Source organism: Aythya marila (assembly GCF_965140915.1).
Source record: "Aythya marila genome assembly, chromosome: 2".
In the NCBI taxonomy this organism is placed as follows: Eukaryota; Metazoa; Chordata; class Aves; order Anseriformes; family Anatidae; genus Aythya; species Aythya marila.
Window position 1 is genome coordinate 132,699,982 of NC_139043.1, and position 25,056 is coordinate 132,725,037.

The window sequence follows — 25,056 nt, forward strand, 5'->3', positions numbered from 1 at the left end:
CAGGATCCCTTGTGAACCAAAAATGACACACCTGGAACGCTGAATTTTTTTATCTCTTTCAACACCTTACTTTATGTGTCTAGTTTTTAAGCATCTCTTAAACATGCAAACACTTTAAGGTATAGCTCATACTGATAAATCTCATACCAAAACCAGGCATCCCTTTTGTCAAAATTGTCATTGTTATGATGTTGTTCCAACTTTCTTATTCCATTTTGCAGTAACATTTCCATATTAAAAAAAAAAAAAAAAAGGGCAAACCAGGGTGATCTTTATTTCCTTTTCTGTTTCCTCTTAATCAGTAGCAGAACCAATTTTCTGGGTGTTAGGGTGACTTTTAATAATTAGTGTGTATGCCACTGTTCATTTGTGTCGAGCAATATGTTCAAATACAATTTTTTCTGTAAAATTAAAAAAAGCTCAGTGTAATCAACACCAAATGCTAAAGCAGTTGAATCAATATAGGCCAGGTGGTAGTACAGCAGTAGTACAGTGCTGTGGCTTTTAGGTTGTAGATAATTTGTGTTGACTTTGAATTTGAGTAGAGCAAATGTCTGCTTGTCTGCAATTGTGCATATGCACTCGAGTGAAACTAAGTCATCCTCTTAGAATCTGTCATTTTGGGGACAAAAAAAAATCCAAGTAAAAAGTGAGACTGTAGAAGAAAGGAAAACTAGGTTAAAAAATAAAATACCAAAAGCAAGATTAAAAATATAAAATCAAAGAGGGGAAAATAAAGCATTATGCTGAAAGTTTTAGGGATGTAAAGCATCAAACAATGAAAATGCATTCCCTAAAATGTGTATACACACTCTGGTTTTGTTGTTTCTTTGTCTTTTTTCTTCATCACCAGGATATAAAACTGCAATTTATTGCAGCTTCATATGATGCAGCAGGAAACTTTCTTCAGTGGCAAAGTTTGGAAGGAGGCATCCTACAGGTAGGTTTGATTTTAATTGCCTTTTTCTGGATAGTGTAATACTCTGAATGCCTTTAACCAGAGCCTTAAAAGAAAAGCCAAGTGTTTCGTTACTACAGTAATGACAGTTCATAAGATAATCATAGAGTTAGATTAGGGAACATAGCCCTAGATTCATGCTCACAATGATATCTCTAAATTGAAGAGTTTAAACTCAGCAACGTTGTCCTCTTCCATTAGACCAGTATCAGTTTGGAATATCAGAAAGTTCTGAGAAGCAGCAGTCGTTTAGAACCAACTGTCTCTTTCTTCCATTCAGCATCATACTGTTATCTCTGTGCATATTTATTACTAGCTTCCTTTTTCTTAATGAGAAATGTGTATTCATTAACTGTAAGTCCACACACATTTATAGAATGTCCCTGTGTATGTCCCTGTGTATTTCCCTGTTGGATGCTGCTACTGTTTTCACACATTATGGGAGTGCAAAGCAAATCAGTGCTTATGTCATTGCCAAGAGACGAGGGAAAACAGATCTAGCACCCCATACTCTTTTGGCTGACTTTCGTTTGTTTGTTTGAAATACAGAGTATACACATTGGCCACTGTCTACCTGGCTTTTTTACAACATGAAGTTGTAAAAAGTCTCTGGGAGACTTCACAAAGAAATAGGGAGCATTGGTTAGAAGATTCAGAGTACCCTTGGTCATTCTACCCTCAGATTTCAGTAGCACAAACACAGATTCTACTTCAGCAGTACCACGCTGTATAGGGTGTGAAAAATGCAAGGAAGAAGCAAGTAAAAAGTGCAATAGTAATTAGCCTAACAGCAGAAACCAGTTGCTGTGAAATGTTACAGAGCAGAATTTGTTTAGCAGACCAGGGATGATCTAGGCACTCTCAGCAATTCCCTAGGCAGGCAACAGTATGAACACTGGCAAAAACAATTGGGAATTGTCCATCCACTTTTCTAGGCTGTTCATGTCACCCTTGGAGTATGTCACTTCAAATGCTCCAGTATCTACGGAAGAACAGTTGACATTCAGGGTTTAGATAGCGACTGCTGTTTCTTTTGTTATTGTCTCAGGATGAATTCTTTTGCTTCACCCTCTCAAATTCTGAGGACAGTAGTGTCTGAGAAAACAGGTTACTAAGCTAGTGATGAAATTGGAAAATACTATGCAAGCATGAATAAGTTAAAACAGCATTTTAAGAACACCTATATTGCTACTATAAATAATGCTGTTTACTCTTTAAAATTAATCCCTCTCTTCTTAAAAAATAGTATAGAATAAAGCTCAGTGTATCTTTTATGAGAACTGTGAATACATAAACTGCTTGGGGTACCCGTGAATATTTCATGTGAGAAAACTATAGCTTTGAATTACCCTAATCATTATTATGTTTTGTTCAGCTCTGTCCTGATACCCAGACTAAACTGAATGCAGCTTATGTGTTTGGAACAACTTATGAACAAAGTGTAAGTAAGAGATAAAATGCTTTTCTGAGTATTTGGATTAAGTTGTTTTATGTGTCACCAGTAACCCAGTGCATACTGAAGGACCTCTGGAGTTTAGCTGTAAGCTGAAGCATGGAGACTGCCTCTCTGGGAAACTTGTGCCAGTGCTCAGTCACCAGCACAGTAAAGAAGTGCTTCCTGGTGTTCAGACAGAGCCTCCTCTTGTTGCCTCACCAGGCACCACTGCAAAGAATCCTTTTTGCACCCTCCCTTCGGTATTTGTAGACACTGATAAGATCGCCCCTCAGCCTTTTCTCAGTTCTAGCTCTTTCAGCTTTTCCTCATAGGTGAGGTGTAACTGTCCCTTCATCATCTTTGTGGACCTGCGCTGGACTATATCAAGTAGCTCCATATCTCTCTTGCACTGATGAGCTCAGGACCAGACACAATGCTCCATGAATTTAGTGTTCATGCCATTTCAAATTTTATGTCTGTGAAAGCTGCTAGGATATTTTTTCGGAATGTGTTGAAAAATAAGAGAAGAAATGTTAGCAGAGCTTCATTCTCCTCATTAGTTGTTCTGGTCAATTGCAGTCATTTTTCAGAGGTTTGTATAAAATCGTTAGTACTTCACAATCGCTTGGAAATAGCTGGAATGCCTTGTCTTTTGCAAAGGGCATAAGACAAATTTCACAGTAAGTTTATAGGGGAAGAACCCACAAGTTGATAAAATTACTAAATGGCAGAAAGTGGTCTTATTCTTTTTTTCTTTTTTTTTTCACATAGTGTAAGATTTCTGTTTCCAAGATATTGCTGGATTTTCCTAATCCAATCTTCTATGACCTATTCCTTGAATATAATGGTGACAATGGACAACAATATCTTTGGGCTGTGCCAGTTTTAAATTTGGACCTTCAATACAGGGAAATGTATGTGAATCAAGGTACGAATATCACAGTAACATTTATTTGAATTTAAATAATCTGAATAACTTCAATTACAAAGAATTTGTATTAATTACAGACACTTAGTTGTTTTTTGGGATAACTCAGTTCACCATAACTTGTTTCTGCTCTAAGAATTTATCATTTTGTGAGCGGGTTCTGATAGTGGTATGTGCAAGTTTTGGTTGAATACACTGGCCCAATCAATACTATGCACGAAAAGGTTATCTAATTTTATTATACATTTCTTTAAGTTGAAAATAAATAATTTTACATCCTGAATACATGAATACATATTACTTTTAGTAGATTTCATTCCTTCTATGTATTGAATTAATTTTTAAAATATTACGTGGCTCTGTCATGTTTTTTCAAAGGCAGCAATATGAACAACTGGCTTTTGACTCGTCGATTTTTTTTGGTGGATGCACTAAGTGGAAAAGAGAATGACATGGGAAAACTACCAAGAGTAATTCGAGTTGCTAGCAAAATTTCAATAAAGTAAGTAAATACATATAAAATATATTGTACATAGAAAACAAAGCCAATCTTGTGCAATCTGAATTTTATGGTCTCCTAAATGAAAGTTTGTTGTTTTTTGTTTTTTTTTTATGTTGTTTCTAGTATGTCCCATGCTGCTTTTTCCATTGTTTAATTGGAAATAGCAAGAGTTTCCATAGGTTGTTCTGATGAGTGAGAATACCTAACACTGACTCGTGAGGGTTAAGATTACCGTGGTTACTTCTCAGTTAAGATGGATCAGACCATGCAGGCATAATGCAAGTTAGAAAGCGTTCAGTAAACTCTTATTAGCAGTTGTCATCTGGCAAGACCTTCTTAAGGTCTCTAATCTAGTCTAAAAAGAGACCTTTTTAGGTCTCTTGCTAATTGTTTTTCGATGTGTATATTGCAGACTATACAAGGATGCTTTCAATATTCATATTCTTTTTTGAAGTATTTTAATAAACTGTTGCCTTTAAATGCTGTCACACAATCCAGAAGGGTTTTGTAGTCATTCAGCTGAAAGTGTGAGACTGCTTTTTAGGGTCATTACTGCTTGTTAATCTGAAGTGGAATATGTTTTAGAACATATTTTTTCCTTCTCTATATAACATCTTTCTCTAAGATCACTGTCTAAAGAAAATTGAGATTTCTCTTGTCCATCAGCACTTCTTCACAATTTATTGTGAAGCTGTAGTTTAAGAAGATTGCTGACTAGCAATGTGTACTCATCCATACAGGTAAACATCTTGAAGGTTAATTTAAAGTATTAACTCCTGTTTGCCATGAGTTACAGATTAGACTATTTCAAAAAATAAGGATTAGTTTATCTACCTTAGGAGAGCTGTATCATTCTCCGTGTTGTCATCTGTCATACCCCCTGAAAAAACAATGACAGAAATTCAAAATAAATATAGAAAAGGTCATTCTGCAATGTTTTTGGAAAAAGTCACCTTTTGGAATTGACTTCAGTTGCAACTGTTGTAATGTTGTAATAGTAGGTGAAGATTGATTCAGGCATTTTCTTACAAAGGAACAATTCTCCCGAGCTTCTAGTTTTATCTGTTTGTGTACGTCCCTTTTGAGTTGCTTTTAAAATGTGAATTGCCATGTCTCTGAGTTTGAAACACACATTTTATTGATCAGATTGTTCTCTTTGTTTAATATTTTCCTTTTAGTACAAGTTTCAGTCAATACCTTTCAAGCGGCTCATCCATTTTCTGTTTTTAAATAATATTGTTTGTATTTCTGCAGCGTTCGTTTGGTATCCCATACTCAGAGAGGAAATATCTACCCACCTCTAATTACTATTGCTTACACAGACGTGCTTGTCCAAAACCCTGACACCGAGAGTGTGATGGTGAGATCTTTGTGCTATCTTAATTGAACTTGTTTTTAATCATATTTTTAGTTTTGTTGGAATTCCACTTGAGTGAACACTTTGGAGGCTGTAAAAAAACTAAGCAGTTTATAGTTCAGCTGGTAAAATCAGCACTAAATGTAGGAAAACACATGCTAGTACTGCACGTACCAAGTGAGGAGGTATACAGTAAAAAATGTATGTTGCATCTGGATAGTAGCCCTGAATGGGAATCCTCACCAACTAAAACATGTGAAAACCACTACTGATTATAGTGGTTGTAGCATTTAAGACTTTCTGTAGATATTTACCTTTTGTATTTTAATATTCAGGTTTCCTTCTCGGTCAATTATGAGATGAATCAATCGGAGGCTCAGATTCAGACTGACGTAAGTTGTATTGCTCCTTAATTGTTGATGTAATGATTTGCTTATATCTTGTCTTTGTAAAAAATACCTACAAATAGTTTTCCATTCTCTTCAGATCACATTGGGTGTGTTAGGTGGGCTCGCAGTGTTATGGTCCCTTCTCAAGACTGCGGGCTGGAAGAGGCGTACAGGAAGCTCTGTTATTGACTTGCAGGTATAAATAGCTGATAAACCAGAAAGAGTCATGTTTTCCTCTCTTTAAGTTAGAGACCTTTGCTGTCATTCCCTGTGATATAACTGTTCTGTTTCTTATGGAAATTGAAGTAATTTCTAGCCTGTCTGCATGGAACTGTGTCCTGGAGTTGGGATCACTTGAGGAAGTAGTTTTTTTCCATTTTCTTAGATTCTAATGTTGTCATTCAGGAAATAGCTTTGCTTTAAAAAAAAACAAAACAAAAAAAAACAACTCACAAGGAAGGGTATTTATAAATAGAGCTGTAGTTTTCATATTCATTCTTATTCATTCTTCTCTGAACAAAGGCTAGAGTAAGAGTTTCATATACTGAATATACCATAAATATGTGGCCACAGTAGAGAAATGTTGTTAGGGGCTACTTTTCAATAGTAGAGTCTCCTATAGTATTAGCTGCATAACATTTTATAGAAGTGTGTGTATATGTTACTGAACTAATTGGTGCAGTGTGCTTTTATAATTGCAGACAGTTTTGAAGTTCTTACTATTTTATGCTGGAGACCTTGCCAACGTTTTCTTTATCATCACAGTGGGCACAGGGATTTATTGGCTTGTGTTTTTCAAAGTAAGTGTTCTACCAGATTTTGCTGTTATGAATACCTATTAATACTGCATTCATTTTTACACAAAAATTCATTTCTTTTTCTTTTTTTTCTTTTTTTCTTCGCCTTTCTGGTCAGACTGTTGAGGCAAGTTATACACAATATTCTGTTCTATGTGCTTAAAGTTTTGTGATCACTTCTTTCTTTTCCTTAGGTTTCATTATGCTTGCAGTCATATTAATAGATAAAATATTTTATAATTTGAAACAATTACAAATTAAATATTGATATTTTTCTAAAAAAGGTATTTTCTTCTAATCACTTACTGTGTTGTTACCTATGCTTTCCACAGTGTTTCAATGTAGCTTCTCAATTACAGGCTCAGCAGTTTGTCTCTGTCTTCTTACCACTTCCTTCTCAAGAAAAAGCTTTTGTTACATACATAGCATGTGCTTTCAGTCTGAAGGTAAGTATTTTTTCCTCAGGTATTAAAGAAATGTTAGCATATGCTCCTGTATATTTTCAGTAGGCTTCTTAAGCATCTTGAACAGTACATTTCATTAGCACATAAATGGGAACAGTTAGACAACTAAGAATTAAGTCATTTTCTCCATAGGAATTTATATATATTTTGTTAATAATTCTAGACATTGTCACATGATTTACCATTATTCCAGGCCTTTAATTAAAATGCATATATATTTATCTATCAAATCTTAGTGATGAAGTTGCAATTTCAAGTGTAGTCAAGTGTATTGTTATATTTAATGAATAACATGTGCAATGACAATTACTTCATTTTTGCCTTTATGCTCTTGATATTCCTATTTTGAGTTCTTTTCCTGTTTTTTCCATAGGCTCTGCAATTTTTGCAATTACTGGTTTCACAACTTACTATAGATATTTTCTTTATTGACTGGGAAAGACCTAAGGGCAAAGTTCTTAAAGCAGTTGAAGGTAACTCCAGTTACGCTTGTTTGTATAAAAAACTCTGTTAAATTCTCATAGTGCTCTCAAGTGTTAAATTTCAGAGCTTTATTATGTGTATTCTTCTTAGGTAAAGGTGCAGTAAAAAGCGCTGCTGCACCTGTGAGCATATGGAGAACATACTTTATAGCCAATGAATGGAACGAAATTCAGACAGTGAGGAAGATAAATCCCGTCTTTCAAGTGCTTGCAGTTCTTTTTTTCCTGGAGGTATTACCACTACACTTAAAATTGTTATTTTTATTATTTTTTATATTTCACATCTGAATTGTAACATAATGGTCTGTATTTCAATTATTGCAGTTTTTGTGGTAATAGTAGATGACCTTCCAAGTTCACTTGATAAGATGTAGCTTGGTGAAATAACTATTTTGACACCTTTTTTATGTGTATGCATGTATGTGTCATTGCACTAGTTCATTAAGGAAGATTAAAAAAAACACAACTTTAATTACCTTATAGACCTTTGTTGGTTTTATTTTTTTTAAGCTAATGAGTTACCCTAAATGGCCTAAGAGGCTGATAAATTTGTGTACACACTCACATCTTTATTTGCCTACTTGCTCCCTCCTGCCACAGTCTGCAGCTTTATTTCTGCTTCCATATTTATCTGGACAGGAGCTTCCTTCCTCCTAATTTGCTGTAGTGACCTTCTATGAAGCAGGAAATGAAATGTGCCAGTTCTGTTTCTGATGTCCTAACATAAGGCTGTTGTAAGCCTTAGTCACAACTCAAGGATATCTGAGAAATTGTGCTTTAGCTTTTCAAAATCATTTTCTTTTATTTCTTCTGGACTGTTTGGAAAGCAGTTTAATTTGGCAAGCACTCTTAAAGTGTATAGTTGTTCACGTGAGGTTCTCTGACATATTTTTTAATACCTTAATTCATTTTAATATTTCTGGTTTTGAATTTCCTATTTTCTTTTAAATTAATGACAGTTAAAATATTAATTTCTCTTTAAATACTGCAGCATTTTCGGTAGATACAGCACAGGACCAATGTCAGTGCCATGACACAAGGAAAGAATGGGAGAAAAGAGAGCAAGTATTCCCAAAACTTAACTAGCATCCTCACATTAATCTTCTAAGGCTCCTGTTATTACTAGCAGGGAGAGTCTCATTTTTACATCTTGCTTAGTAATTCCTGCTATGAATTTACCTCTGGAAAAGTCCCTTTCTTGTCACCAATAGTAGAGGAAGTCATGAAAGATTTTAGCCTAAATAGTAGGCTAAAAATACTCCAGTTACCGGTTTTGATAATGTGGCAGTTCAGTTCTCATTCACCATGGTGACAGGCTGGACAGGAGTAAAAAAGAAGCCTGGAAATTTATCAGTTGGAGGAAGCAGGAAAGTGCAGAAGGAGTCTCCCTTGCCTTAGGCCTTATTTCTGGCACCAAAGCAGCCTCTGGCTGGCACTGGTCATCATTGCAGTGTTGACTGTAAGAGTAGAGAAGATAGCACTGGCAGCAAAACTGAGGTTTTGAACATTGCACTATGTGTGGCTGGAATGGAGTTAAATTTCCTCACAGCGACCCATGTGGAGCTGGGTTTTGGATTTTTTTGCAACAGCGATAGCACAGGAATGTTTTAGCTGTTGCTGAAGAGCACAGTATCAAGGTCTCATCAAGGTCTCCTCAGTCTCTCACTGTGCCCCCCTGCAGCAAGTAGGGGAGAGAGGATGACCAGAATAGCTGACCCAAACTGATCAAAGGAACTATATAACATCATGCTCAGCAAAAATAAAAAAATAATAAAATAATAAAAATGATTAGGGTAGGTGTTTTGGGTATGTAGCCATTGCCTGGGGACTGGCTGAGCATTTGTCTGCCTGTGGGAGGTAGTTAGTGACTGGCTTTGCATCACTTTTTTTTTTACTTTTGTAAGTGTTTGTCTTTTTTCCTTTCTCCTTCCATTTTCTTTGCTCATTAAATCTTTCTTTTGACCCACAAGTTGTCTTGTTTTTGTTCACCCTATTATTTGCCTCATCCTGCTGTGGTGGGGTCAACCCACCACAAATATCTATTGCAGCTTTAGTTCTGAATGATTTTCACAAATTTTCACCTCTTAAGTGTTTCAATGCCTAATTTTTCTTTCATTGTTTTGATTTGGGAACTTTTTCTAGATTGTTTATTTAAAATAGATTCAGCTATAAGGACAGTAGAGGGAAATATATTTATGTTCAATAAAAACAATGAAAAAAATCCTCAGTTTCTTATATATGAAAACAAAAAAATTATTAACTCTGGACTATCTAGGACAAGAAGGTAGAAGTTTGGCTGAAGTAAGATCCCTTTGCAGTCTAACAGGAGAATCTTTTGGACCTTTTCAGCAAAAATCAGTGTTAACTTGTCATGAGATTTAGCTGTGTATGTTAGTATATTTATACATCAACATAGGTATGTACAGTTTGGTTTTAATTATATTTTTCAGTAATAATACTGGATCCCACAACTGGGCTGTATCAAAATGAACATGCTGCTTTTCCCAGCTCTGTTTCTCTCGATTTTTTATTCTTTTTATTTCCTGTTATGATGGAAACAACAGAGTTGTAACTAATGCTATTCATTGCCTCATGCCTTTGTATTGACCTTATCTCTTCAGGTGGTGGGATTTTCAAACCTGGCTTTAATGGATTCTTCCTCCAGCCTTACAAGAAGCAGTGATAGTTACATTGCACCTTGGAGCCGCATTTTAAGATTTGGTGTGTCTGCTGCACTGTGGTTAGCCATTGCCTTCCTACAGGTATGACATCTATAGGTAACAGTTTTCAGACTGCTTCTTGGAAACTAAAATGTATCACTAAGCCATCCATGCTACCTACAATAGTGTTGAGTAAATCCTTAACTCTTTTTTCTTGATGTAGACTTTGAGCTTCTTTAGTGTGGTACAAAATTAGAATCAAAAATGAATCTTCTGAGCTATGACAGATCTTGCTTTGTTAGTCACAATTTTGATCACCCGAAGGGGAGAATTTATGCAGCTACTTTGTTTTGTTTTAATCAACCATGGAGCATCTCCCACATTTGAAATAAAAATCAGGTTATTGCTACGATTTGATTTCACAGGGGAAGGATGTCAATCCCATTTCATAGACCCCCATGCAATGATGGCCACTACAGAAGTCTTTAATTTATGGGTATTGAACTTTGAAGTTAATTGCTTTGCAATTCATAAAATAAAGTCAAATCTGATGAACTAATAAAATAAAATCTGTCTGGTTTATTTCAGATTATATTTTTTGCTGTGTTTTATGAAAGATTTGTCGAAGACAAGCTAAATCAATTTGTTGATTTGTGTTGTGTGAGCAATGTAAGTATTTCCTTGTTTTATTTGTACAGTGACGTTTTGAACACAATAAAGCATAAGATAGTTTAAAGAATATTAAATAATATCTATTTGTGTAATTTATTCAGAGATCACTAGCTAACAGCCAAAGGTGGTGTTTCTTTCAGCTCACTTCATTGGTGCAATCTACAAGAAAATTTCATTTAAATTTTAGTTGAAAAAAGATCCTGGAATCTTAAATATCGATATGTACTTCTAGACGTGATTTTTAGGTTGTTATTTCAAATTATGTTAGTTATATGTGCTCATACAGAATGAAAAAGTAACAAATTGTGACAGAAATTTGGCATTGGACCATTTACTGCCATTCTTTCTACTGGTATGCTCTTTACTACTTATCTTCTAGGCACAACTGCATTGGCTTTGTTTAATATGTAAATGTTCAGTTTCTGCTCTTAATTTCTGGTTGTCCCTCAGATGCTGAACTTCATGGTTATCCCTCCTGAATAGCTACCACCTATCTCACACACTTTCATTTACAGCTGAACTACTTCCATTAGGTTAAATATGAGTCTTGGAGCTCTATACTGCAAGAAGAGTACAGTTAGAACAGGATGAATTAGTTGATTTGGCCAGAACTTATTAAAAATACAGGATTTAACCCCTTTTATCAGCCTTTTCAGCCTTGGTTATTCCTTTCCCATGGAAAGTCCATGTAGTGCATGGGTTGTATAAAGAGCTAATTTCGTATTTTACATGATATATAAGCAATAAATCACACTGAATGAAATTCTATTACATACAGTCTCCTAGGAGCTCAACTGAAATCATGCACATGTGTTATGTATCACAGAACTGAAATAAAAGGTAATACCTTTGTTTTAATGTTTTTTGGTTCTGTGGAATTAGATGCTGATCCTTGCTGTTGATAAACTAAACTTGGAGCTGTTGTTTGTCTCTGGTTAAACACAGATAAGTTTCTAAATACTTTTCTGTGGTATGTATTTTGCTACCTACTTATTTTGTGTTCTAGAAGGGCTGATATTACCAATCTCTGTGAAAAAATAGTATTTAATGACAGTATTCTTCTCTTCACCACCTCTTTTAGATTTCAGTGTTTATCCTGTCTCACAGCTGCTTTGGTTATTACATCCATGGTCGCTCTGTGCACGGACATGCAGATACCAATATGGAGGAAATGAATATGAACCTAAAGAGAGAAGCAGTAAGTAAAAGCAGCAAAATTTTACACTTGGTCTGTTCCTCTAATTTAATTCTAACTGTAATTAAAAAAAAGGTTTCCATTATGGATCAACTCTTCTTGCATTACATAATACCAAGTTGTACTTCAAAGATACCAGCTGTTGGCTGGCAAATAAGTGACCCAGTAGTGCTTTTGATTTAATAACTAGCTCTTCACCTTTCTTCACTACTTGCTGTCTTCTTCACAATTCTTAGATAAAAAAATCCTGTTTTTCTAACATTTTTTTTCATGTATTTGTACATGAGCTTTTTAATCTTGAAGCCTTTCATAAGCTCATGGCCACATGCAACAATACGTGTACAAAGAAGATTTCATAAAGAGACAAATCTGAAAAACTCCTAGTAAAGAATCATCTACTCTTCAAATAAATTGTTTTATTCTATCTATCCTCTTCTGGTGACATAACCTGACCTTTACAGAAATTCATTTGAATAAGTATTTTTTTCTGGTTTGTTGTATGTTGCATCTTTTTAGCAAGATCAAGCAAATGTCTAATATGATTGGTGCATGATGGGAGCACTTTGCACGAAATTTCGTGACATCTTGCACTTTTGTATGGACAAGTAGGAAGAAATTACTTTAGGCAAAGGATGTGATTATTACTGATAACTGAAAAAAGGCTGTGTGAAAATTAACATTGAAATGTCAAGGAATCTTTTAAATATAATTTTTGACTTAATTGTATTCCTGTGTTTTTTTGTTGTTGTTGTTTTTGTTTGTTTGTTTGTTTCTGAATTGTTTATTTTAATATAATTTTGGGAAAAGGTGTTTTTTTTCCCTTATGGAGATGTTGAATTTTCTGTTCTTGGTTTTCCTGAGATCTATTAAGAATGATCTGGTAAAGATATGGAAAAGTCAGAAATCCAAAGCACAAGAAAAAGCAGAAAAATACAGAACAAATGATAAACATGAAACAAAAGGCTTCAGAATGAACATTAAAAGATGTTTTAGAAGGTAATGAAAAGAACATGACTAAAAAGAGCAATGACTTTGTGACAGCAGGGGTCAGGATTTCATGTTCTAAGAAAATCTTGCTATAACAGAGCCAAGGTGCAATGGATTCAAATATTTAGAGATATCAAGTACTTTATATACATGAAAGAGAGGAAAAGAAAAGCCTTTGACTTTTTTTGGTCTATGTATGACATTAATTATGTCAATTAACAATTGTTTTAATTGTGTAGGAAAACCTGTGTAGTCAGAGAGGTTTGTTACCAAACACAGATGGCCAGACATTTCAGATTTCCATCTCAAGGAAAATGAGACTGCAGTACGATAGGATTCATGAAACCCTAACAAGAGTAAGTGAGACGTTTTTATTTTGTAAATGTTTTTTTAAAAAAGGTAATTTTTTTCCACTGAAATCATGGTCATATTTCTTTTTTTTCAGAGACGTGGTCCTGCTAGGTTTTTGGACTCATCTGCAAATACTTTTGAACAAAGCACAAGGGCATACAATGCCATGAACAAATTTCTCAGTTCTTTTATTGATCACGTATGTATTGATATTAATATATTCAGGAAAATTATATATATAATAAGTAGAGACTTAAAATTGTAAATCAGAAAGACAGTAATTTCTCTTCAAGCATTTGTGCTTAAAAACTTCTTGTTAAAGGCTTTATGGCAACCGAAACAGTGGTTCATTCAAGTAAAAAATTGGAGTACTGTCCAGCAGTACAGCCTGCTCTTAAAAAAGACAAATCCTTTTTTGTTATGTGTTTGGTTTTGTCTTGAAATAAACTGGTGCTTTTTTCATTTGTACAGGTCTAAGTAGCTATACTCCACTTTGTAACAAGTACATTCTCTTTGTAATCATAAAACAAGTTTTGTCTTTCCTTTTCTTATAGGTTCATAAAGAAATGGATTATATTGTTAAAGATAAGTTGCTGCTTGAACGGATTCTAGGCATGGAGTTCATGGAGCCAATAGAGAAGAGTATTTTTTACAACGGTAAAATTGTGACTTGGCATTTGTACTTCTATAATACGTAGGTTTCAATGTAGATTTACTTCACAGGATTTACAATATAAACTGGATTTTACAGCAAGAGGTGTCATTAAATGATAGTTTCTAAGGGAATTATTTAACAGGTGTTCTTATTTTCTTATTCTATTTCTATTATGCAACTTAATTGCAATTTTTTATTCTTTTAGACAACTGAAAATACTGAGTAGAGTTGTGTACGTGGTTAGGAAGTGCTACCTTGACTTGCTATCTAGATCCAATATACACTTTGTAAATGGAAAGAAGAGCCACAATATTTAAATAGCTCAGTGTTTTGTTTTGTATAGAAATAAATTGCTTTTGAAACAGCTAAACATCCAGAAAGACAATTTCTCTAAAGAGGATATTGATCATAGTGAGGACGCTTTAGTGGAATAGTTGATGTTAATGTACCACACATCTTTGCAGACTGTACGGAGTAATTGAGGTTCTTGAATATTTTATTTCGAAGCTTTTTAAGTGTTGCCAATATCTACACCAAAACGAGTATTTCAGCAGGCACAGGGATGACACAAGTTCTGATTCTGGTCCCTGGGGCTATTTGGAATCAGACACTTGGGTTCTCCAATGCACTGTCCTGAAGCCCAAGCCCATGCTAAACCTAGCCATAAGTATTTCCAAGTACATGTGGTAAGAATAGGTTTAATGAAAGCTCTTAACCATGTTTCAGCCTTCAAGGTTCTGAAATCCTGAGTTGTGGTCTCCTCTAACATACAGCCTAGGGATCAGCATCCACATTGCAATGCAATATAAGCTGTGAAGCAGTAGGAGTATGAGCCTGATGCCAGTCTGTTTCCTCAGTCCCTGAGCTGTTCGGAATCCATCAAAAGTCTTTCCAAGCTTCATCTTTGAAAGACTTAGTTCAGACCCTTATTCTACCCCTAATCATAAATATGGCCATCACCTTTGTGAAACCTAAATATTAACTAGTGATCTGTGACAATGCAGCCCCTCGTTTTGAGTCCCTTAGGTCCTTGGCTCTCCAGCCTCACTGTTCAGAATCTTTAAACTCTATCAGAACCATAATCCAATCCTTTGGTATTACCAGATGACCATCATGCATCCTAAATATGTCATTGTCTTTTATAATAGCAATCCCCACTTTTGATTATTGAGCTGTGCAGAACTTACGCTGCTCTCTCAGACACCGGGGTTGCAAAAGCTGACCCCCTTGTTTGAATCACAAGCCTTGCTATATAGTCTGGAATGCAGTACATGCTTTCAGACGAAGTAGAAGCCATGGCTGTAGTGTGAGGTCTTTTCTCATCCCAGATGTCTGAGCTACACATAATTCAGCAAAGGATCGGGCTCTCCTTCCCTATTAAGGCAAAGCACAGTATTTGGTAATGTGTATTACCAGGTAACCAGTATCTAGGACAATCATATAATATTCTGCTTTAGTTTCCTGACTGCCACTGTTTCAAACATCACCATCACAAGATTTGCTCTGAATATATTGTGAGATGGCTTAGACAGCCATAGTTCCTAGAAGGTTAGATACAAGTCAGGATTTCATGGAAGTCAGGTGTATTCAGGTTGTAATGAAAATAAACTGTTGCCAATAAAAGTTGCATTAAACATAATAACATAAAAAAGCAGAAAGAAATAAAAGAACCTATTTTCAGTAGTTAAGTGTTTTATCTTTTGAGAGTGGGGCTTGGTAACAAAGCAAAGAAGTTGATAAGTGGTTTAAACTGTTTTGGCAATGGAAAAAGGTAATTTAAGCTTAAAAGACCCATTTTTTGGAAGACTGTTTAGCAGATGAGCAAAGATAACACTAATCTCTGAAGCTCCTCATGATTAAGGTTTTAAGCATGTGTGTCATTGTTTTGTTGAGTTGGGCACAGAGTTTAACACTTGTTAAAAATCTCAGTGATGAGGAAGTTTTGTCTGCCTCTTGTTCAAGGCCACTTTTTTTTTAACAATTTGATTGAGACTTCTGGAGTGCACAAAGTTGTGTGTGGCACATGAGCTTTTCCTATTGTTCTTGTCAGTATTAAAACCATTTCATAAGTGAAAGGTCTTCTAGTATTTTGCTTAAATGGAAAACCATAACTACCTTACAAAATACCCTTGCTGTAAGTTTACTTTTTCTTACCAGCTTTATCAGTGTGGACTGATGAACTTCGCAAACCTGTAATTCACAGAAATAACCCTTTTTTCAAAAATTCCTTTCTTTCTGTAGATGAAGGACACTCTTTCGATGATGTTCTCTACTACGGCAATGAGACAACACTGCTCATCTTTGATATCCTGTTTTTCTCCATTGTGGATCTGGCTTCCCAAAGTTTTGTTTTAGCAGCTATTCTAACGTACTTGCAACAGGAGGTAAAATTCAATTTAAGAATACAATTGTATCTTTAAAATGAGGTTGGCATGAAAGCTTATATAGTTAGATAACTAAACCCTGTAGGCAGTATGTGGTGACAGAAGATTATACTGAGAGCTTATAAAGTTATTCATTATTTTTTCTTTTTGGAAAACAGGCTTAATTTTATTCACATGCATGTCATGAGTAAAGAGGCTACAAGTAGCTTTCAGTAGAAAACACAAATATCTGTTAAAATTAATCACAATTTTATCATATTTTGAGGTGAAAAGATATCGGAAGATACTTTGAAATTGCTAAAGACACCTAATTCACTATTTATTATTTAAATATAATATGTAGTTATTTTATGTTGGCTATTGAAACCTGCTGTTCTAAGCACTTCTTCATTAATACAGTTTCTCTGTGTTGTTAGATATGCAGGTTTATTCGTAATACAGTTGGGCAGAAGAATTTGACATCCAAAACCTTGGTGGATGAGCGATTTCTCATTTAGTTAAAAAGACTACAGACTTTGGTGAGGAGTTAATCATGGAAGTTGTATCCAGGACCAAAGCATCTCTTCTCACCTACAGATTAATTCTGGTGTACTTTTCAATCATAATGTAATGGTTTTGCAATTTATCTTTTTTTATATTGTCTGGTATTAGATTTTATTTTTGTATATTTACAAATGTTTTTACGTTGTGAACACTAAGCCATAGGCCTTTAAAAGGAAAGATAAATTAAAAAAAGACAGAAGTAAACTTAACGTTGTTTTTATTAGAAGAAGGTAAAGATTATTTAATGTCTTTTGATAAGATATGGACCACTAATTTTGAGTAAATAATTTGAGCATTCTCTTTGGCAAGATTGGCTGTCAACTCTTACGTTTTCTGAAAATACCTTAAATGTTGTTTTTTGTTTTTTTTTTTTTTTTTTTTTTACATTTTGTTGTTTTTAATTTATTTTGAGGTATAATGTTTAGCAAACATATTTCAGTTTTATTCAGCACAGGCCTTGTTCTGAGTTGAATTAATATTTCAAGAGGACTATCTAAAAACCACTTATTTATAGTGACTCCATCTTGAAATTTTAACTTTTCTTCATTGTGTCATAGTAGTAAATGCTTTTGTCTCTTTTCTTTATCATTGTTTTTTTTGTGTGTAGACTATACATGACAAAGTTTCCTTATGTCTGAGATACAGCATCACTACAGCAATGCAGAAAAGCAGGCTAGTCATAACTGCACGGAGGAGATGTTTGTAGGTATTTTGGGTTTGATCCTGATCTTCTCTCATCTGATGTGAGCTGCTCAGGGAAATAATAATAGTACTAATTCTGTGCTGTTTCCACACAAGTGAAACACAAGCAACTATTCATATCTTCTTAAAGTGTTCTTCACGGGTGCCTATATGCTCATATACTTCAGGCTCTCTAATTTTCTGGCTTTGTTGTCTTTGGACTTAACAACCATACCTTTATCATATTTTTGAAATTTAGCCAAGTTAATCATTGTTCAAGTGCCATTTGTTAAGTGTTAAGGGAGATTACGAATGGCCTTCGAAACACCTTAAAGCGAGGTGTCTACCTCCCATTTGTATCTTTGAAAAGTCTCCCTGCTTTTTTAAAGTAATATTTTTCATTAAATGATTAAACACGAATATTGTTTGCTGTTTTTGTAACTGTCATTTGTCTTTAGATGATTCAACAAGGGACTCTCACCAGCAAAAAAACCATAAGGGAGTAAGTCAAGGCTAGCATCCTTATTCAGAACAGAGATGAAGGACATGGTTAGTTGCACCTAGCAGATTTTAAATGCAGGCATGCTTATTGGAGTTGGAGCAGCATTGTTTTTCAGGTGTTTCTTGGTTTCACAAAGAGAAAGGTGTTGTTAATGTTAATACCATATCATATCGTAAATTTAAACTTATGTCCAGGAATATGGACGTAAATCTCAGGGTCACTTGTTCTGATGCATTTGCTTTTGGTGTTGCAAAAATAGTGTAGCTTTCTTGTCCAATATGGTTTCCATTAACTGATAGGATGTGTATTTGCCAAGTAAGGCTGTAAGGGAGATAACTGAAAGGTTGATTTTTCAGCAAGACATCCATTTATTAATATGCAGCTTAGCGTAAGCATTTCTATACCATGCTTTCTTTATTTTTGTCTACTACTGTGCGCAATTCTTAGTTTGTTGGTGCACCCTATGCCACAAAAAAGTTGAGAATACATAATTTGCAGCAGCAAAATGTCCACTGCATAAAATCAAGGTTAATGCCTTTATAGGGAGAGTAGTAAGTAGAAGTGTCCTTTAGGTTCTGGATCTATAAAAACAGCCCCAAACCGTATTCCCACTGAGGACCATGACGTGACTTCACTAGTTGTGAGGTTTCTATCATATCACCTGTCAGTGATGTACTGAGTGCCAAACCTCTAAACTAAGCTATGGAGCCATCTGAAAAATGGTCTGCAACAGGACATTTGCAAGGCAAAGTTAGGCTCCTATGATGCCCATGCATTTCTCTGGGCAGTATCTTTGCATAGCTTACCCACGTGTAACTACACTTCCCAGATCTTACAACTCTGGCACGTCCCGTGATAGAACTGAGCATCGTTGTCAGTGATAACAGAAGCTTTTTCTCTCTGTAGATTCCAATGATGGGTTTGTAGTCAAGAAGTTAGTTATTTCAGGGAGCTGAGCCCTGCTTCAAACACACCTCCTCCAGAGTGTCCTGGTTTGTGACTGACTTCAGTCAGAACAAGTAAAGGTAGTAATCAGACCCTGCTAAACCAGGGAATGTCTGCAGGCATAATGCAGATGTGATTGTGCCATCTGCAGACACAGCCATGTAGCATTAATTTAGTCAGTCTGGGAACAGCAGAAATGGAGACGTGGCAGCATGTGGGCTCTCCCTCTATACCTTATTCTCAACGTTTTTGCTAAACAGGTACATCTTTCCATGCAAAAATTACACTTTGAGTTTGCCTTTGATTAACTGCTGTTCAGAAGGGTGTGTGGAAGCTTTTAATGGCCTTGTGGTTTGAAAGAACTACTGGTAAAGGCAACTCCTGTTGCAGATAAATGATAAATTAACCTGAAATTGTCCTGTCAAAACAGTTGAGTCACTTGCTCCCCTACTTCTCCTCAGTGCACACACTACTCTGTTGTGTTTTAGTTTTCCAGGCCATTTATCTAAAATGTTAATATAGCTAACATGGTTGCTGTACATGATTTAGAAAATAATTACAGGAGTCAAAAGCTCCAGGAATTCATAGATTTTCTTCATTCCTGATGACTATTGAATGCTTGAAATGGGTTAACTGTGCTGTGTTCTCCTATTGGTTGGTATTTGTTCAAGAAATAGCTCTTATGATTGTATTTCCAATTTAATGTGTGTTCTTTTTTTCTTTTTTTAAAATTAGTCAGCAGCTACAATGTGTCATCCGTGTGTTGAGTGTCTTTAACTTTATAAATGTTTTAATCCCACAGGATTGGGATTATGGATTTGATAATCCCATATCAAACTTTCATACCCGTCCCTCTGAGCAATAAAGAAGTTTTCAAGGATTGGAGAAGTCTTTTTGCACTCATTCACTCAGCTGACCCAAGTCTACAACACTCTTTTCCTTCCATAACCACAAGAGGTTTCAGAACAGGGCAGGAGGTGTTTGCTCGTTCTGTGGTTTGCTCGTTCTGAAGCTCTCTTGGGACAAGGGTAAGAAAGGGACATGGCACGGAGGTAAATCATACAAGAGGGGAGAGGTGCAGCTGGCGTGAGGCTCAAAATTCCACCCTGCCTGTCAGGTTGCTGCAGCATGGGCGAGGTGGCAGTGCCACCAAAACATTTCTCTTTGTTTGCAAATGACCAGTGGATGACTTGGGGAGGGTGACGTTGCAACGTGCTCCTAAGAAAAGCATGAGGAAGCTGGGATGGCGGAAGAAGGTAACCAGCAAAGCCCTCAAAGCCAGCCTCCTGCAACCACACAAGCTTTCCCGTGTGTCTCTGCTTTTCTCTAGCCAGTATCGTGGCCTTTTCCAGTGTGCCTTCTCACCATTTGAAAGCACCGAACCCCTGTCCCTCTTTCCTGCACCTCATCCTCCACCAGCAGTGCCTGCCGCAGCCTCGTACTTCACCCCACATCGTCAGAAATGTCAGGCAGGTGCCCTGCTCGCCTTTTTCTCAGCAAAAGGCATTAATAATTTAAATGAACACAGCCGCTCTGCTGTACCAGCTGCTGCTTGTGCAGGAACTTCATAGCCTGGGGACTTGGCACTTTGCTCAAAGCTGGCAGCTTGCTTGGGGAATCAGCTGCTAAGCCCTGTTTCTGCAGGGAAGCACACGCAAAATGGTGCTTTCAGCAAGAGCAAGGCCGTGGCTGTGGCCCTGCAGGCTGGCATCTGTGCTCTTGTGCCTGCGGGGAGACCTGCTTGAGGCTACGGGTCACAGATGAAGTGATGTTCCCCAGAAACCCCACACAGAAACCCCTGCTATTATAATGGATATTGAATTTCCACTTTACAGCTCTCTTCGTCAGGGTGGCAGAAAGCCATCGAGTGAGGTTGGTTGGTTGGGTTGCTTGGTTGGTTTCAATCACTGAAAATAGTGAAGGAAGAAGTTGGCCAGCTCACGTGGTGTGGAAGGAGCTGAAATGAAAAACAAACAAGCTCTAATGCCATCTTCTTCGTGACCTCTTCACCCCGCTTTACAACCAGGGGGAAATAATTCCCCTCTAATCATTCACAAAATCAGTCACCGGTTCTTCCTGCAATGCTGAACTAAGGTATTTGCATTAGGCTTAGCCAGATCCATGGGCCAAGCAGTGCTGCAACAGTTTTACTCTTTTCATAGAGCTCTTTTCAGAATCATTAGGGTTGTACAAGCCCTCTGAGATCACCTGGTGCAACCATCCCCTACCACCAGTGTCACACACTGAACCGTGTCCCCAAGCACCGCGTCCAACCTCTCTCATCGCGAGGCTTTCGTAGCTGCTCATGGTCACATCCCAATCCCAGGGTCTGGCTTTGAGGCGCAGGGCCCAGGCTGGCAGAGGAGTTTAAATGAGACAAAAAAGCGGAGAGGAGCTGATCCCTTCTGGGGAACGGCTTTTATTTCCCGAGGCTTTTAGCTCTCAGCTTCTGCTTTCCGCGCTGGCCCACCTCGCCCACGAAGGGCCGCTGAGGTGGAGCTGGGCAGAGAGCGGCTCTGCAGGCCTCAGGAGCCAGCAGGTGGATTCCCCCAGCCCAGCACCACTTCATTTCCACAAAAAAATGGTTTATGACCATCAGCCCAAGAGGCAGCAGGGCCCCGTAATCCCTGTGGCCCCAAGGTGTTGCTTAAGAGTTTGCAGACAGGTTGTAAGCAACCATAAAAACCTCCCCAAGCTCACATCTCGGTCCAAAGGCTTGCGATGCTGCAGCTCCCTGTCTCCAAGGATTGCTGCTAGCTCAGGGAGAGGGGAGGAAGAAAAATCCTCGTGTTTGCTTTGGCCGGGGCCGCTGGTGCCTGTCAGCACTTCAGTCAAAAAAAAAAACCCCACAGCACCAAGCCCGTGCTGAAACCCCACTGGTGGCCGATTCCCATGGCTGCCTGGTAGCACCGGCTCCTACCCGCTTTGCTCCCAAAATATTTACTTTGTGATTAACTTGGGAGCGGGGCCATCACGTGCGGTCCCGACGAACTCGGCGGTGAATGAGATGCAATTTTCCTTTGGGTTTGCACAGGCGTGATGAAGGCTGCGCTCAAAGCAAGCCCTGGACGGGAATGTTTCAAATCCCTTCCTGAGCTTCCCAAATGCAGCAGGGAGCTGGCAGGGAGGAAAAAAATGCAGGATGAAGGACCCGTTTCTACAAACCATGGGTGCAGGCTGAGGAGGGGTGTTTCTGGCAGCCCTCCCCCCCTCCTCCAGCTGCTGCTCCCAGCACAATCCCAGCAGCACCGCCACACCCCCCGACCCGCCTCCGAAAAGGCATTTTTGGCACTGACCCGGCGCATTTGGGTCAAAGATGTTGTGCAGAGGCTCAAAACTCCCCCCGTACAGCTGCTGCTGCTGGGCGGAGGAGGGCAAAAACGCCCAGGAACACACAGAAGGCCCCTGGTGCAAGCCAGCCTGTGCAGCGTGCTCATGCTCGAAGGGCAGCAGCACCGGGACCAGCCCTGGCTCAAATTTTGCCTTCCCGAAAAGCTGCCCCAGCGCTGCCAGCTGGGCTCAGCGCTGAGGCTGAGCGCAAGTCCCCTGCTGCCGTTTGAGGTTGGTGGTGTGGAGGGCTGTGCTGCCTCGTCTCAGGAGCTTTGGTGCTCTGCACGGCCACGTCACGAGCTGCACCCACCATTTCCTCGGAGGCTGAGCACAAGCTGCAACACCTTGGTCAGTGTGAACTAAAACCACATGAGTTTCTTCAAAGAGGACAGAGCTGTGACATCCTCTGAGCGTCCCACCTGGCCCCTGCACATCAGGTGCTGTCACTGCTGGCTGCTGTAGGGTGATTTTGAGGCAGAAGCCGAAGAGCAAACCTCCCATTTCTGCCTGGGACAATCTCTGTGATAATTCCTTCAAAGGGCTTCAAAACAAGAAGCCTGGAACAGGACCTGATACTAGAGAGAGAGGTAAAAGTGAAGGATAACACAGACATCTCTGTGGCCAGAGGACAATGAAAAAATAAAAGCTGCAAAAGATCGGGTTAAAAAAATGTGTTGCTTAAACCTCCCCCTGCCAGTAAGTGACCTTAAATATTCTCTGTTTTACTTGTTACACATTTGCTTGTGTTTATTGAGTTCAGCCCGCTCCACGCTGTGCCTTTGGCGTGTCTTCTTCTCGTGGCACCCTCAGGTCCTTTTGTGCAGCCGGCGGTGTCACCCTGCTGCTTTCCTTCCCTCGGTGCCAAGGGAGGAGGCTGAAGGAACAAAGCAGCAGAGCTGATGCTTCCAGTGGAGAAAGCACGGTGGTGAGGCTAATCAAAAACAATCTCTCTGGAAAGATCTCAAGCAAACGTTATTCTTACAGTGCTAGGCTCACAATAGTCTGAGTTGTGTGCCCTATTGTATTGTTATACGTTCGTGTTAGATATGTTTACTCTTAGATGGAGAACCACAAATCACTCCACTGCCCTCAGCTCCGTGTTACTGCTATCTACGTCTTACCAGATTTAGCCGGAAAGTCTGAATTCTGTCAAAACAGGTAGATATTGCCACCCCCTCCAGTTATTTTACATCAATCCCGATCAGAAATACACATCCATGAAGCGGTATGTTGGGGCCACGCGCTCACCTGCAGGCACACGCATCCCCTCTTTTTGCAGTGTAATCACTTCACTGGTTAAAGTCTTTTTTTTTTTTTTTTTTTTTTTTCTAACCCCCAGCACAGCAAAATGGAAAAAGGCACCGTGTTTTGCTGCTCTGCTCCATACATCACTGCCGAGAATCGGCCACCACAGGGCTCAGGAATTAGTGCTTAGCTGGCAGTTCTGCTGATAACGCGTGAGGCAAGGCAGCCTGCTCGTTTTACGGCCGCGTTGTCCCTGCTGACAGAAGTAAAAACCTGCTTTTGTCACTGTCAATAAACAAATTGGAAGCTGGAGGGAAGTTTTCCATCAAAACAACAGCTTTTCGTCAGGAAATGCCACTTCATCAGAATCAGAGCGCTTCGAACCAGCCGAGCGGCTCCTAATGGACTTCTGAGGAAAGCAAAAAACAAATTTCTGTTCAGAAACCATCTCATTCATTGCTGCTTTCTTGAACTGCAGGGTTCCCACCTCTGTGTGTCTGGGGGACTCCTAATATTTCAGACTATTTTCCAGAGCTGGGGATGCTGGAAATGCCTAGCAGGAAATTGGGCTTGGCCCCCTGCAGTGCAGGCTGCAGTCGGGCACCCCCCAGGACACCATCTCACTCCGAGGACAGGTGGGTTTCCATGCCCACCCCCAGGGAACAAGGAGCCTGGGCATATTGAAGAGGGCACGGGTAACACAAAAGGAAGTTAATGGGGGAAAAAAGAGGGTTATAGGAACACCAAACCTGACATAACCGACCTCAAGCCCAGGACAGAAACACTTCCCAGTGCCCAAGGGGCAAGACACAAGCTTATAACCTCCCTGTGAAGAGCTTCTGCTGCTGCTTCTGGTTGATTACCTGCAATTAAGAGTGCACTTAGTTATGAGCACAGAGCTGAATTCCTCGTTAACATCCATATCAGATGCCCGCACGTTCCTCCAGAGCACTGGTTTAGCATCAGACCTGGCGTGGGTGCAAGCCAAGAGTGGCGGAGAGCAGAGGAGGTGCCCCATGGCTCTGGCTGCGTTTGAGGAAACACAATAAATATATTAAATACTTCTCATTTCTTTTGCCTGCAGAAAGTAGAAGGAGTGAGCGACACAGGAAAAGACAAAGGAAGATGAGGAAAGATGAGGGATTTGGAGGGAAAAATGTTTTCCCATTCTCACCACTGAGGCTTGGTGCCTACAGCAGGGGTTATGACTTGTGCAATGTCCCATCCTTTTCCCACCCTGATGGACATGTGTTTACTGAACTCAGAGACACAACTGAACAGTCTTTTACCTCTTTCTCTTTGACCTCTTTTTGCTTTTGCCGTATGTCATTTGGGTTGGAAGGGACCTTAAAGCCCATCTAATTCCCACCCCCTGCCATGGGCAGGGACACCTCCCACCAGCCCAGGCTGCCCAAAGCCCCATCCAGCCTGGCCTTGAGCACCTCCAGGGATGGGGCCTCCACAGCTTCTCTGGGCAGCCTGTGCCAGGGCCTCACCACCCTCTGAGTGAAGAATTTCCTCCTATCTGATCTAAATCTCTCCTCTTCTAGTTTAGAGCCACTCCTCCTTGTCCTATCCCTGCACCCCCTTACAC

The 25,056-nt window shown here is 38.7% G+C and overlaps 1 protein-coding gene across 2 annotated transcripts in view; it reads left to right on the forward strand.

Annotated features, from left to right (window-relative positions):
• TMEM67 (transmembrane protein 67) overlaps positions 1-19,748 on the forward strand; it is a 30,289-nt gene extending 10,541 nt beyond the window's left edge. Inside the window, exons 10-28 of one of the 2 annotated variants that reach the window (XM_082753370.1) lie at positions 854-940; positions 2,334-2,399; positions 3,165-3,321; positions 3,700-3,823; positions 5,078-5,183; positions 5,516-5,572; positions 5,667-5,765; positions 6,271-6,369; positions 6,726-6,812; positions 7,204-7,303; positions 7,404-7,543; positions 9,934-10,074; positions 10,561-10,641; positions 11,726-11,842; positions 13,066-13,182; positions 13,272-13,376; positions 13,732-13,834; positions 16,074-16,216; positions 16,633-19,748. In XM_082753370.1, the coding sequence (XP_082609496.1) occupies positions 854-940; positions 2,334-2,399; positions 3,165-3,321; positions 3,700-3,823; positions 5,078-5,183; positions 5,516-5,572; positions 5,667-5,765; positions 6,271-6,369; positions 6,726-6,812; positions 7,204-7,303; positions 7,404-7,543; positions 9,934-10,074; positions 10,561-10,641; positions 11,726-11,842; positions 13,066-13,182; positions 13,272-13,376; positions 13,732-13,834; positions 16,074-16,216; positions 16,633-16,713 (2,010 nt within the window). In that variant the 3' untranslated portion in view covers positions 16,714-19,748. The remainder of the gene's footprint in view (positions 1-853; positions 941-2,333; positions 2,400-3,164; positions 3,322-3,699; positions 3,824-5,077; positions 5,184-5,515; positions 5,573-5,666; positions 5,766-6,270; positions 6,370-6,725; positions 6,813-7,203; positions 7,304-7,403; positions 7,544-9,933; positions 10,075-10,560; positions 10,642-11,725; positions 11,843-13,065; positions 13,183-13,271; positions 13,377-13,731; positions 13,835-16,073; positions 16,217-16,632) is intronic. The other variant, XM_082753371.1, reaches the window with a different exon arrangement.
• The last annotated feature ends 5,308 nt before the right edge of the window (positions 19,749-25,056 follow it).